Here is an 11332-nt window from a genome sequence, read left to right as displayed (position 1 = left end):
GAACCATCTACAATGGGATATAATGCCCTCTTCTGACATGCAGGTGTGCATGCAGATAGAGCACTCATATACAATAAACTACATTTAAAAGACAAATAAAGTGGCTTGAACACATATTAAAAAACAAAAACAGGGCTAGACAGATGGCTCAGAGGTTAAAGACTCTGTCTTGTCCTCCAAAGCTCCTGAGTTCAATTCCCAGCAACCACATAGGGGGGTCATAACCATTTATAATGAGATCTGGTGCCCTTTTCTGGCCTGTTGGATCACATACAGGCAGAATACTGTATAAATAATAAATATTAAAAAAAAAAATAAAAAACAAAACAAAAAATCCACCACTCAGAAGAGCAGGTGTCGCTCATCTGCCACTTTCGTCCCAATACCCTAGCACCTTGTTTCTGCTCCCTTTTCTGTTGGGGACTTGGCTAAAAATGAGGAGAAAAGGTAGATATCCAAGTGCTGGGGAGCTGATGCCCTGTGATGCACTTGTCTTCTCTCTTAGACACACCATCAGGACCACTGTCACTTTCACTGTGTTTGTCTTTCTGTCTCGGAATGTGTTTACTTTTAATTTGTTTAGATATTTATTATTTGATCTACATCTGAGTGTTTTGGGGTGTTTGTTTGCTTTTTTGAGACAGGGTTTCTTGATGTAGCCCTGGCTGTCCTAGACTCGCTCTGTAGACTAAGCTGGCCTGGAACTCACAGAGATTACAGGTGTGTGCCACAGAGCCCAAGTGTTTGTTTGGTTGGTTTGGGTTTTTGTTTGTTTGTTTGGTTGGTTGGTTGGTTTTGGTTTTTCAAGACAGGGTTTTTCTGTGTAGCCTTGGTTGTCCTGGACTTGCTTTGTAGACCAGGCTGGCCTCGAACTCACAGCGATCTACCTGCCTCTGCCTCCCGAGTGCTGGGATTAAAGGCGTGCGTCACTGCCCCATTCCCCCCGCCCCCCCCCCGTCTTTTTGACTGTTCCTGTTACATTTCATCACCCAACAGATAATAGTAACTGAATACCATCGTATGTCAGGCACAAACCAAATACAGGCATTGCTGTCACGTGACTTATCCTGCAGCAGGACAGACTGCGACTCCAAGCAAGCAGAAAAGGAAGCTCAGATGAGTATTTTGTTATAGGAATCCTGCAACACCCTAGAACATGACACACAGAGAAGGTATAGACAGGGACAGGGTCAGCTGGTCATCTGTGACAGAGGTCAGGAAGCCTTTTTGGGGGAAGAGGTGGCTATAAGCGGTGCTTTGGAGGGAGCAAAGGGCCCTAGCACAGGGGCAGCCCATGAAAGAGCTTGCAGCTCCTTGGCACCACTCTTTCTTTTCTGAGTGTTCCCTTGTGCCTCCCAGGTGGCCTCCAGTGGTCAGCTATACCATTGACGGCCAGCGCTGATAATGGGCCAAACCCCTCCAAACAGTCTCCAGCAGGTTAGAAGTGAAAACACAGGCTCAGAAGGCCTGGCAGACTTTTCAAAGTCATGCAGCTAGGAAATAAATGGAGGGATTCGGGTTCGAAGCTAGCCAACTCCTGACCTTTGCTACCGGCTGAATTTCCCATATCCGACCCCAAAGTGTGCCGTTCTTTCCAGCCCAGGTTCTGCCATATCCGTGGGGGTATGATGGGCCCTGCTTCTTGGCCTTCTTCCTTTCTTCAGCCTCAGACCCTCCTCACCTGACCCCTACCTCCCATCACCCTCCTTCAGTCTTGAACATTCCAGAGAAGATCAAAGGGAGAGGGGGCGGGACTGGCCACTGGGGTCAGATCTGATGAGCGGGTTTTCCCCTAGGGATAGAGCTGGCTGGGATAGCGAAAAGGAAGTTTTCTTCCTGCCCCACCCCCTGGTACTAAGCCGGGTGGGCAGAGAGAGGCTGCTCTGAGCGTGCAGCTGCTGGGTTCTTCTGCTTCCAAGTTCTTCCCGACTCCCTGTGTCCCGCTGCTTCGGGGAAGTGACCTCCCCCCACCCCAGGTTCCCCCCACCGCGCTGGCTTTCCAGATCCTTGAATAAATAATTCAGGTTTTGAAATCTTGCCAGGCGCACCCTCCCGTGCTGCGAGAACGCTATTGGGCCCATAGGAGTGACGTCACCCGGCTCCTTATTCCAATCCAAGCATCACGGGACCTGTCCTGGCAGCAACTTACCTGCTGGGTCACCGTCCAGTCAGACCTCCTACCCTGTTCCCTCACTCTGGCGCCCACTCACAAGTCATTTGCCTTTCAATTCCAGGACCCCACAGCCCTCGTTTAGCTTTGTCTCCTCAGTCCTTCAGCCTTTTGACAGGGTCACAGTGACCTGAAGTTCCTTCATCTGAACACTCATCTCCAAAGCTTTATCACCACCTCTGCCACCCTTGAGTCTCTGAGTCCCATCATGCTGCAGAGTCACCCTGACACTGCTGTGGCTGCCCTGAGGAGCCCTAACCGGCCCGTCCCCCGCCCCCACGTCAACGTCCCACAGTCACCATCCTCCAAGATCCTGTCACCACGCTCGTAGCGTCACAGCCACCCACCTCCCTGCTCCCTCGTGCTCCTGTCACTGTCACCTCAGGGCCCTATCAGAAGCAAAGCCTGTCACCCTCACCGGGGACGCCGCCCATTTCTCCCCATCACCTGTCTGGTGTCAGCTCATTTCTGCCACCCGAGGATGCTCATCACCCCCGCAGACTATCCTGGTCCCTTGCCTCTTCCCACATCCTCTGTGGCCTTCCTGAGTCTCTTCTGAGTCTCTCCCACTAGCGCCCCCAAAACCCCCGACCCGCAGAGGGCGCGGCGTCAAGGACAGCGCCAGCCGGCTCCGGAGGGGGCGGGGCCGCGGCCACGGTCACTTTTTATGAATGGGGGAGCGGGCGGCGCGAGGCCTCATTACTATGCCGCGCAGCACGCGCTGCGCTCCAGCGCGCCGTGCCCATTGGCTGACTGGGCTTCTGACGTCACCAGACCGGGGGCCGGGGGGCGGGGCGGGGCGGGGTGACTCACGCCGCGTCTCCCGCGGCCGCGGGGGCTTCTTGGGGTCCTCGCACACCTTGCACTGCCAGGACCTGAGTGGAGGCTCCCCGCGGCCCGGCCGCGCCCGGTCCTGAGCCACCGGTGAGTAGTAGTGGGCCTTGCCGCGGGTACCCAGAGTCTGGGAGGACACAGGGTGCAGGGGCGCTGGGCGGGCGGAAGGCTGCTTGAGGCTGCTCGGGGTCGGGGGGTCCTAGCTGGGATTCTGGATTAGCAGATTCTGCGTTAACTGGCAGCTCCCTGAGTGTTCGGCTGCCCGAGCGGTGTGATGGGGTGACCCGACAAAAGGTGAGCATTCCTGCGGGACCGGAGGCTCTGGAGGGACAGGCGGTCATCTGAGGTTGAGAGGGCAGGAGGCGTCTGGGGCAAGCACTTAGGCGTCCGAGCAGTGGGAGGTGTCTTATTTAGGGCTTTAGCTATCTAAGGCAGGTGGCGGAGTCAGGCCCAAGATCCAGGTGTCCGGGCAGAAGTGGGGGTGGGGGTGAGGGTGTCTGACTCAGGAATCTAGGCTTCCACCAGGGGGTGTCTGCTACGGAGACGCAGAGGTCAGGGGACGGAAAAAAAAAAAAAAAAAAAGAGGTCTGTCCGGAGACAGAAGTCTGTTAGAGAGTGTAGGGAGAATGAGTTCCCAGGTGTTACCCTAGGAATGTCGAGTGGGGGCTGGCAAGGAGCTGCACCGGCTTTGCCTGGGGGCGGAGCCTGAGGCTGACGGTGCTGCGAATCGTGAGGGTCTTGGGAGCTTCAGGAAAGAGTCATCGTCTCTGATGGGAGGGAGCTGACTGCCCTCCTCCTTGACATGTCTCTCTCCTCTTTCAGGGCACCCCCGCCCCCTCATCATGAGCCTTTTCAGGGCACCCCTTGAATCCTATGGTTTCCCCCATTCACTTATAGTAAGCTTTGATTCACTTCTTTGACCACACGTGGCAAAGAGGTCTTTAGGACTTAGAGGAATGGAAAGGAGGAGGTGAAGAGACCAGGAAAAGGGACTCTTAGTTAGTTAGAGGCCAGGAAAAGGGACTCTTACTTAGTTAGAGGCCTGGAGGCATCAGAGGACAAAGTATTGGGGCCAGAGCATCAGGACCTGAATTGGGGACCAGGACATCACTACCCTACCAATTATCCTCAGAGGGTTCTCTCCTCCCTCCAAGGGCCTCTTGTCAGGATATACAGGCCTGTCACTGTCTCACGGGGCCTTTCTTTTTACAGGTACCAAGATGTGGGGTGCAGGGAGCTTCCTGGCCTGGTTCTCAGCTGGCTCAGGCAGTGTGAATGTGAGCAGCGTGGACCCAGCAGAGGAGCCCACAGGCCCAGCTACGCTGCTCCCTTTGCCCAAGGCCTGGGATGTGGTGCTGTGCATCTCAGGCACCCTGGTATCCTGTGAGAACGCCTTGGTAGTGGCCATCATTGTGGGCACGCCCGCCTTCCGTGCCCCCATGTTCCTGCTGGTGGGCAGCTTGGCCGTTGCAGACCTGCTGGCAGGCCTGGGCTTGGTCCTGCATTTTGCTGCTGTCTTCTGCATTGGCTCACCGGAGATGAGCCTGGTGCTGGTTGGCGTGCTAGCCATGGCCTTTACTGCCAGCATCGGCAGCCTGCTGGCCATCACTGTTGACCGCTACCTTTCCCTGTACAACGCTCTTACCTATTACTCAGAGACAACAGTCACTCGGACCTATGTGATGCTGGCCTTGGTGTGGGTGGGTGCCCTGGGCCTCGGGCTGGCTCCGGTGCTGGCCTGGAACTGCCGAGATGGCCTGACCGCGTGTGGTGTGGTGTATCCACTCTCCAAGAACCATCTGGTGGTTCTGGCCATCGCCTTTTTCATGGTGTTTGGCATCATGCTGCAGCTCTATGCCCAGATCTGCCGCATCGTCTGCCGCCATGCCCAGCAGATTGCCCTCCAGCGACACCTGCTGCCTGCCTCTCACTACGTGGCCACCCGCAAGGGCATCGCCACATTGGCCGTGGTGCTTGGCGCCTTCGCTGCCTGCTGGTTGCCCTTCACTGTCTACTGCCTACTGGGAGATGCCAACTCGCCATCTTTCTACACCTATCTCACCCTGCTCCCCGCCACCTACAATTCCATGATCAACCCGGTCATCTACGCCTTCCGCAACCAAGACGTGCAGAAGGTGCTGTGGGCCATCTGCTGTGGCTGTTCTACTTCCAAGACTTCGTTCCGGTCCCGGTCCCCTAGTGACGTCTAGTTGCATCCTGGTGAATCTGTGGCTTTGACTACTATAGACCTCCAGAATGTTAGGACCACCAGGGCTTTAGTTCCAACCACCCCACCCCACCCCAGCTCCACGCCCTGAAGACCCAGCTGGTTCTGGAGTTCTAGGACATTGGGTGTTTTTTAGGGTCTTATTCAAGATTCCTGCAGGGGCCCAGCCCGGCTGGCTGCATGGTTCTAGAATGTTCCAGAAGGTCAGTGGTCCACTCAGAGATGTCTCACAACCCAAGTGTTTTGCAATTCCAGAATGCTGGGATTGTACAGCGCCATTCCAAGTCCTTGATCTTCCTTCCCTGAAACTTGACCTTGACCGTGTCACTTTACTTTTGAATTTTGAAGCTCCAGAGACAGAGGTTAAATCACTTAGTTGCCTAGATGAGAGAAAGATTTATCTCTATATATGTGAACATACAAATAAGGTATATTTATTTATTTATTTATTATTTATTTATTTATAAATTACTTATGGGTGGTAAGGGAAAAAAAAAAAGAGAGCCACACCTTGAAATCTAGTTCTTACCAGGGTATCCCCAGCCTCCACGTCCCCGTTTCTGACCTCAGTTCGTTCCTGGAGGGGCGGATGGAAAAAGAGAAACCACGTATTTTGTTATTTTTGCTTATTTTTTATCAGAGAGATCATAGAAACCAGAGCCTCCCCGCTCAGGCCCGCACTGCTCGGGTTTGCAGGGGGAACACACCAGCCTCTGGTTTTTTATTTTTTTAAGAAGCCATCACCTGAGCAACCGAGAATTCCTCTGCGCTGAGGCCCGGCTTCCCTCTGGTGGCCATTTGGGGGAATTGCAACCTGGCTAAGGCAGCCGGGACTATAAAAACGCACCCCCATCGCCGCTCCAGCCAGGCTTTCAGCGCCACAGCCATGGCCTGGGGGGCCAGGCCTTACCCTGAGGTGCCCTAGAGGAGGCGGGGCAAGAGCCAGTACCCCACCCCTCTGCCAATCGGGGTATGGCCCCCAGTGCATTCCTGTTCAGTCCCCAACCCTACTCAATAAATAAAAATGAATTTTTGATAAATATTTGTGTCTGTGCATATGCATGGTGTGGAGCTGAGCCAGGAGGGCGGGACTCTCTAAAGAATCTGGGAAGCTGGCTGACCCTGCAAGATGTCTGTGCCCCTTGGACAACACCCTGGACACCCAGCTCACCGCCCAGGGACAGGAACCGGGATATTAGACTCCTCTTAGGTTGAGGGTACCCATAGTAACGCCAGTTCAGTTTGGACCTCAGATGTGAAGAGGGTGTTTCTACCATGCAAGTTCTGGGCACGGTAATCGCTTCCTTCCAACAGTGTTCCCCGCACTGTGCACCCGGCACAGGTGATTACCGTCCCTGCTTTACATCAATGAGAAAACTGGCTGAGGTCATACGGCTAGAAATATAATATTCAAACCTGGAACGTGTTTTCAAAATCTGTGTTCAGGTGCCGGGCGTGGCGGCGCAAGCCTTTAATCCCAGCATTGGGGAGGCAGAGGCAGGCTGATCGCTGTGAGTACGAGGCCAGCCTGGTCTACAAAGTGAGTCTAGGACAGCCAGCGTGACACAGAGAAACCCTGTCTCAAACCCCCACCCCCAAAAAATCTGTGTTCAGTCCCCTGGATAATGACTTTCATTTCCATTTTTTAAAAAAAACCTACCCTGGAAAAATAAAATAAAATAAAATAAAAACCTACCCTGGGGTTTAGAACCTTCTGGACCTTGCCTTGTATCCTTGGGGCCAGTGGCTCACATGGGGTCTGGTCATTGTGGAGCTGGTAAAGCTGCTTCTCCACATAACAGTGTGTGCAGCTGGAGACTTGAACCCTGGGGCTTAGGGAGGGAAAATGCCTGTGCTCATTGTAAGGGCAGACATAGTGTCAGGGCACACCCTGGCCTGGAGTGTATTGGAGAGGCAGAAGGCAGAGAAAGGGTCATGAGTACCCGGCCAGCCTCAGCCACACACGGGGTTCAATACCAGCCTGAGTTACACAGGGAGACTCTGGCTCAAATCACCTAAGGACTGTAGCTGCAGCTCAGGGGTAGAGTGCTGCCAAAGCTCTGGATTGAGTCCATAGTAACACACACACACATAAAGTGAGGGCCAGGGAAACAGCTCAGTGGTTAAGAGCACTGCGGCTGCTTCTATAGAGGACCTGAGTTCAATTCCCAGCCCCCTCAGGGTGGTTCATAACTGCCTGCAAAGTCCAGTTCCAGGGGATGGAACGCCCTCTACTGGCCTTCACAGGTGCCAGGCACAGTTACACAGGCAGACAATACACCCATTGACATAAAATGGAAAAACAAACCAAAAACCCCCAACCAAGTGTGGCAGTACATGTCTGTAATCCCACTAAGAGAGGGAAGGAAGGGAGATCGAGAGTTAAAGGCTAGCCTCGGCTCATTAGCAAGCTTGAGGCCAGCTACATAAGCCCTGTTTCAACAAACAAACAAGGAAGCTCTGGTTAGGTCAACCTGGCAGGCCCTCCAGTTGGCCAAAGCCATCAGAACATTTCTGGCCCGCTCTACGTTTCTACTGTCACACATCTACACAAACTGAAGCCTAAGACAAGCGGCTTGTTCAAACTCAGTTGTGTCAGGCCTACTGGGGCACAGTTCCCTCTCCCCGCTCCATTTTTGTTTTGTTTTGTTTTCTGTTTTCCAAGACAGGGTCTCTCTGTGTAACCTTGGCTGTCCTGGTCTCGCTTTGTAGACCAGGCTGGTCTCGAACTCACAGAGATCGCCTGCCTCTGCCTCCCGAGTGCTGGGATTAAAGGCGTTCAACAGTTGCATCTAGGGCTGAAGAGATGGCTTAAGCAGTTAAGAGCACATGCTGCTCTTACAAAGGAACTGAGTTCACTCTTCAGGACCCACACTGGGCAGCACTCAACTGCCTGTAACTCCAGATCCGTGAGATCTGACGCCATCTCCTGGGCCTCCATAGACATCTGCACCCACATTTTCACATACTTATACACAGATACACATGCATATAAATAATTAAAAATATAAAATAACAGTTATTTAAAAAAAAAACCTGCAGTGTTAGTGACTGCACCCTCAAATAAAAATAAATTAGGAAAAGAGAGAGAATATATGAGCAATTTAAGATGCAAAGTGGGCAAGGCCTCCCTGGAGGCTGGGATACAGTTCAGCGGATTGAGTGCTTGCCCAGCTTGAACAAAGAAGCCCTAAGAGCTGGGTGAGGTGGCGCACGCCTTTAATCCCAGCACTTGGGAGGCAGAGGCAGGAGGATCGCTGTGAGTTCAAGGCCAGAGTGGACTACAAAGTCAGTCTGGGAGCTGGGTGGTGGTGGCACACACCTTTAATCCCAGCACTTGGGAGGCAGAGGCAGGAGGATCGCTGTGAGTTTGAGGCCAGCCTGGTCTACAAAGTGAATCCAGGACAGCCAAAGTTGCACAGAGAAAAAGAAGGAGGAGGAGGAGAAGAAGAAGAAACTCTAGGTTTAATCCCCAGGGTGTGTGCTCATGCCTGTGTGAGTCTGGGGAGGAGTGTTAAACCTCCTACCTGCTCTGTCTCTGACTATTTCTTACCCCATGCTTGATTCTACCACCACATTAAATGGTGTGAGTCACATACTTGTAATTGTAGGACCTGGGAGGTGCGGTGGTGTTGCACGCCTTTAATCCCAGCACTTGGGAGGCAGAGGCAGGTGGATCTCTGTGAGTTCAATGCCAGTCTGGTCTACAAAGTGAGTCCAGGACAGCCAGGGCTGTTACATAGAGGAACTCTGTCTCAGAAAACCAAAAAAAAGAAAAATAAAAAGGCCAGGTGTGATGGTGCATACCTTTAATCCCAGTACTTGGGAAGCAGAGGCAGGCAGATCACTGTGAATTTGAGGACAGTCTAGCCAACAAAGTGAGTCCAGAACAGCCAAAACTACACAGAGAAACCCTGTCTCGAAAAACAAAACAAACAAACAAACCAATAAATAAATAAATAAATAAAAAGACAAGAAAAGAAAGGCCTTCCAAAAAGGTCACATTTATTGTCAGTTGGCCTGGGATTTGAACCTAGGACACATCTCCCCTCCCCCCCCAACAGGGTTTCTCTGTGTAGCCTTGGCTATCCTGGACTCACTTTGTAGACTAGGCTGGCCTCGAACTCACAGAGATCTGCTAGGATTACATGTGTGCACCTCCCCTCCGTGGCCAGCTTCAAATCTGGTTCTTTACTTGTTTAGGGAGTGAGTTTTGGGAACAGGTCAAAAAATCTGGCCAGGAATGTGGGGCAGGAAGGCCCACGCCCATGCTAGGGTGAAGCCTGGAGAAACCAGCTTCACCCTACCTCACCCTCTGAAGAAGTACCATAGGGAAAAGTACCTTCACGCTGACCCCGCCCCCTGCACCCCTATGGAGCCCCTACCCAGGTAGGTTCCTATCCTAGCTGGGTGCAGCTGGACCCTTTGTGCCCTCCTTCCAGCTTCCTGGTCTGGGGTTCACACAGCAGCCTACCAACTGCCATCCTATGTCCAGGAGTCTGTGCTGGACCTCAGCCGAGATTCTTGCTCTATCTGAGGGCAGTGCACAGCACCCAGAGGCATTTGGGAGAGCCTTTGTGCAGTGGGCAGAAGGCAGGGCCTTCCTTACTTCGGATCTTTGTTTTTTTCCTTTTTAAAATCCAGACAGGTTAGTTGCCCTACAGCCCAGCAATTCTTCCTCAGAGAATCCCTTGTTGAGTCCTGTGACGCTTAAGAAGTAATTTATACAACAAACCCTCCTCCCCCCCCCCCCCCCCCCCGCCCCCAGCCACAGTGTGTGGAAAGGCAGAGTCAGACCTGGCCACCTGAAGGCAGCGCAGTATCTTGTCTCCAACTAAGGATCCCCAAAAGGGACATGTCCTTTCAAGCTTGTCAGAGCAGATTTCTTTGTCTCCTCTTTCAAACTAGAGGCCCCCAAAGACAAGGTCACGACTCTCCTTAAACCGGGAACTTGGAAAGCTGAGCTTCCTCTTACACAGAGGGCCTCTAAGAGCCCTTGAGAACAGGGCTGAATCGCCCCTTCATACTGAGCCTCCTGTCTCCCACAGCGTCCTCTGGAGCTCAGCCCTGGGCTGCTCAGCCTGGTGTGTGTGTGTGTGTGTGTGTGTGTGTGTGTGTGTGTGTGTGTGTGTGTGTGTGTGTGTGTTCACGCGCCTGTGTGTCTGTGACGGGTTACTAAGCCTCCCAGCCGCCCTGTCTCTGCCAGCTTTTTTTTTACCCCCATGTTTAAATGTACCATCATAAGGCCAGCAGAGGGTGCTGGGCAGTGGGCTCCCTGAACTGAAGGGACCCTCTTCTAGCCGGGCTGAACCCTGATCCTTGTGGGAGGCGGGGCAGCACTGAGTGCTGTGCCCCGCAGGGGCCATGACCGCCTCTCCTTGCAATAAGTGAGGAGACAGCACCTATTAATATAAGATGAGTTCACGGGCTCACAGCTTCCGCAGCCTGGAAAACAGGCTCCCGGGGCCAGGGGCTGCAGCGAGGCTCGTCTGTCAGATTCCCTTCTGCAGCCTGGAGCCCACCAGGCCCCAGTTCTTTCCATGCCAAGATCTCTGCATGCAGGCACATACACATGGGCACACAGAAGCACACATGTGGGATCCAGGCACCTGACTGTTCAGAGATACGTGCAAGCATGCATTTGCACACGTGTGCAGGCACAATTTATTGCACAGTAGATACACCACCCACTAAACCACTAAGCTTTATGTGCCTGCTGGAACACCCACCTAAATACACATATTCTTGCACACCTGTGTATACAGTCTTACCCTTGCAGGTACATATATGCACACAGGTCTAGATATGTTTGCATAAGCAAGCCCATTAGCACACACTGCACACTTATAAACACAAACCTACTTAGTGTAAATAAGTGGCATTTGTAGTCATGTAAACACAATTGCACGCAAGGCCACATTCAAGGACTCAAATGTACCTACGTGCCACTTCACACAGAGCACGCACACACACTCACACACGCTTCCTGTGTTAGCGCTCAGCTCAGCAATCATGAATCTGTGGGCCCACCTCTGGTTCTGCAGCACCGACAGATAGCCCTCCCCTTCCCTGCCTTCCTCTCCCCCTGCTGCATGACAGGC

The 11332-nt window shown here is 52.9% G+C and overlaps 1 protein-coding gene across 1 annotated transcript; it reads left to right on the top strand.

The window, feature by feature from the left end:
- The first annotated feature begins 2966 nt into the window (after positions 1-2966).
- Positions 2967-6291, top strand: Gpr3 (G protein-coupled receptor 3). Its single transcript, XM_051171336.1, has 2 exons — positions 2967-3094; positions 4217-6291. The coding sequence occupies exon 2, from the start codon at positions 4225-4227 to the stop codon at positions 5212-5214; it is 990 nt and encodes a 329-aa protein (XP_051027293.1). The 5' UTR covers positions 2967-3094; positions 4217-4224; the 3' UTR covers positions 5215-6291.
- Positions 6292-11332: the final 5041 nt, after the last annotated feature.

This window comes from Acomys russatus, chromosome 29 (assembly GCF_903995435.1).
Source record: "Acomys russatus chromosome 29, mAcoRus1.1, whole genome shotgun sequence".
NCBI classification, from domain to species: Eukaryota; Metazoa; Chordata; class Mammalia; order Rodentia; family Muridae; genus Acomys; species Acomys russatus.
This window is presented reverse-complemented; position numbering and strand designations above follow the sequence as displayed.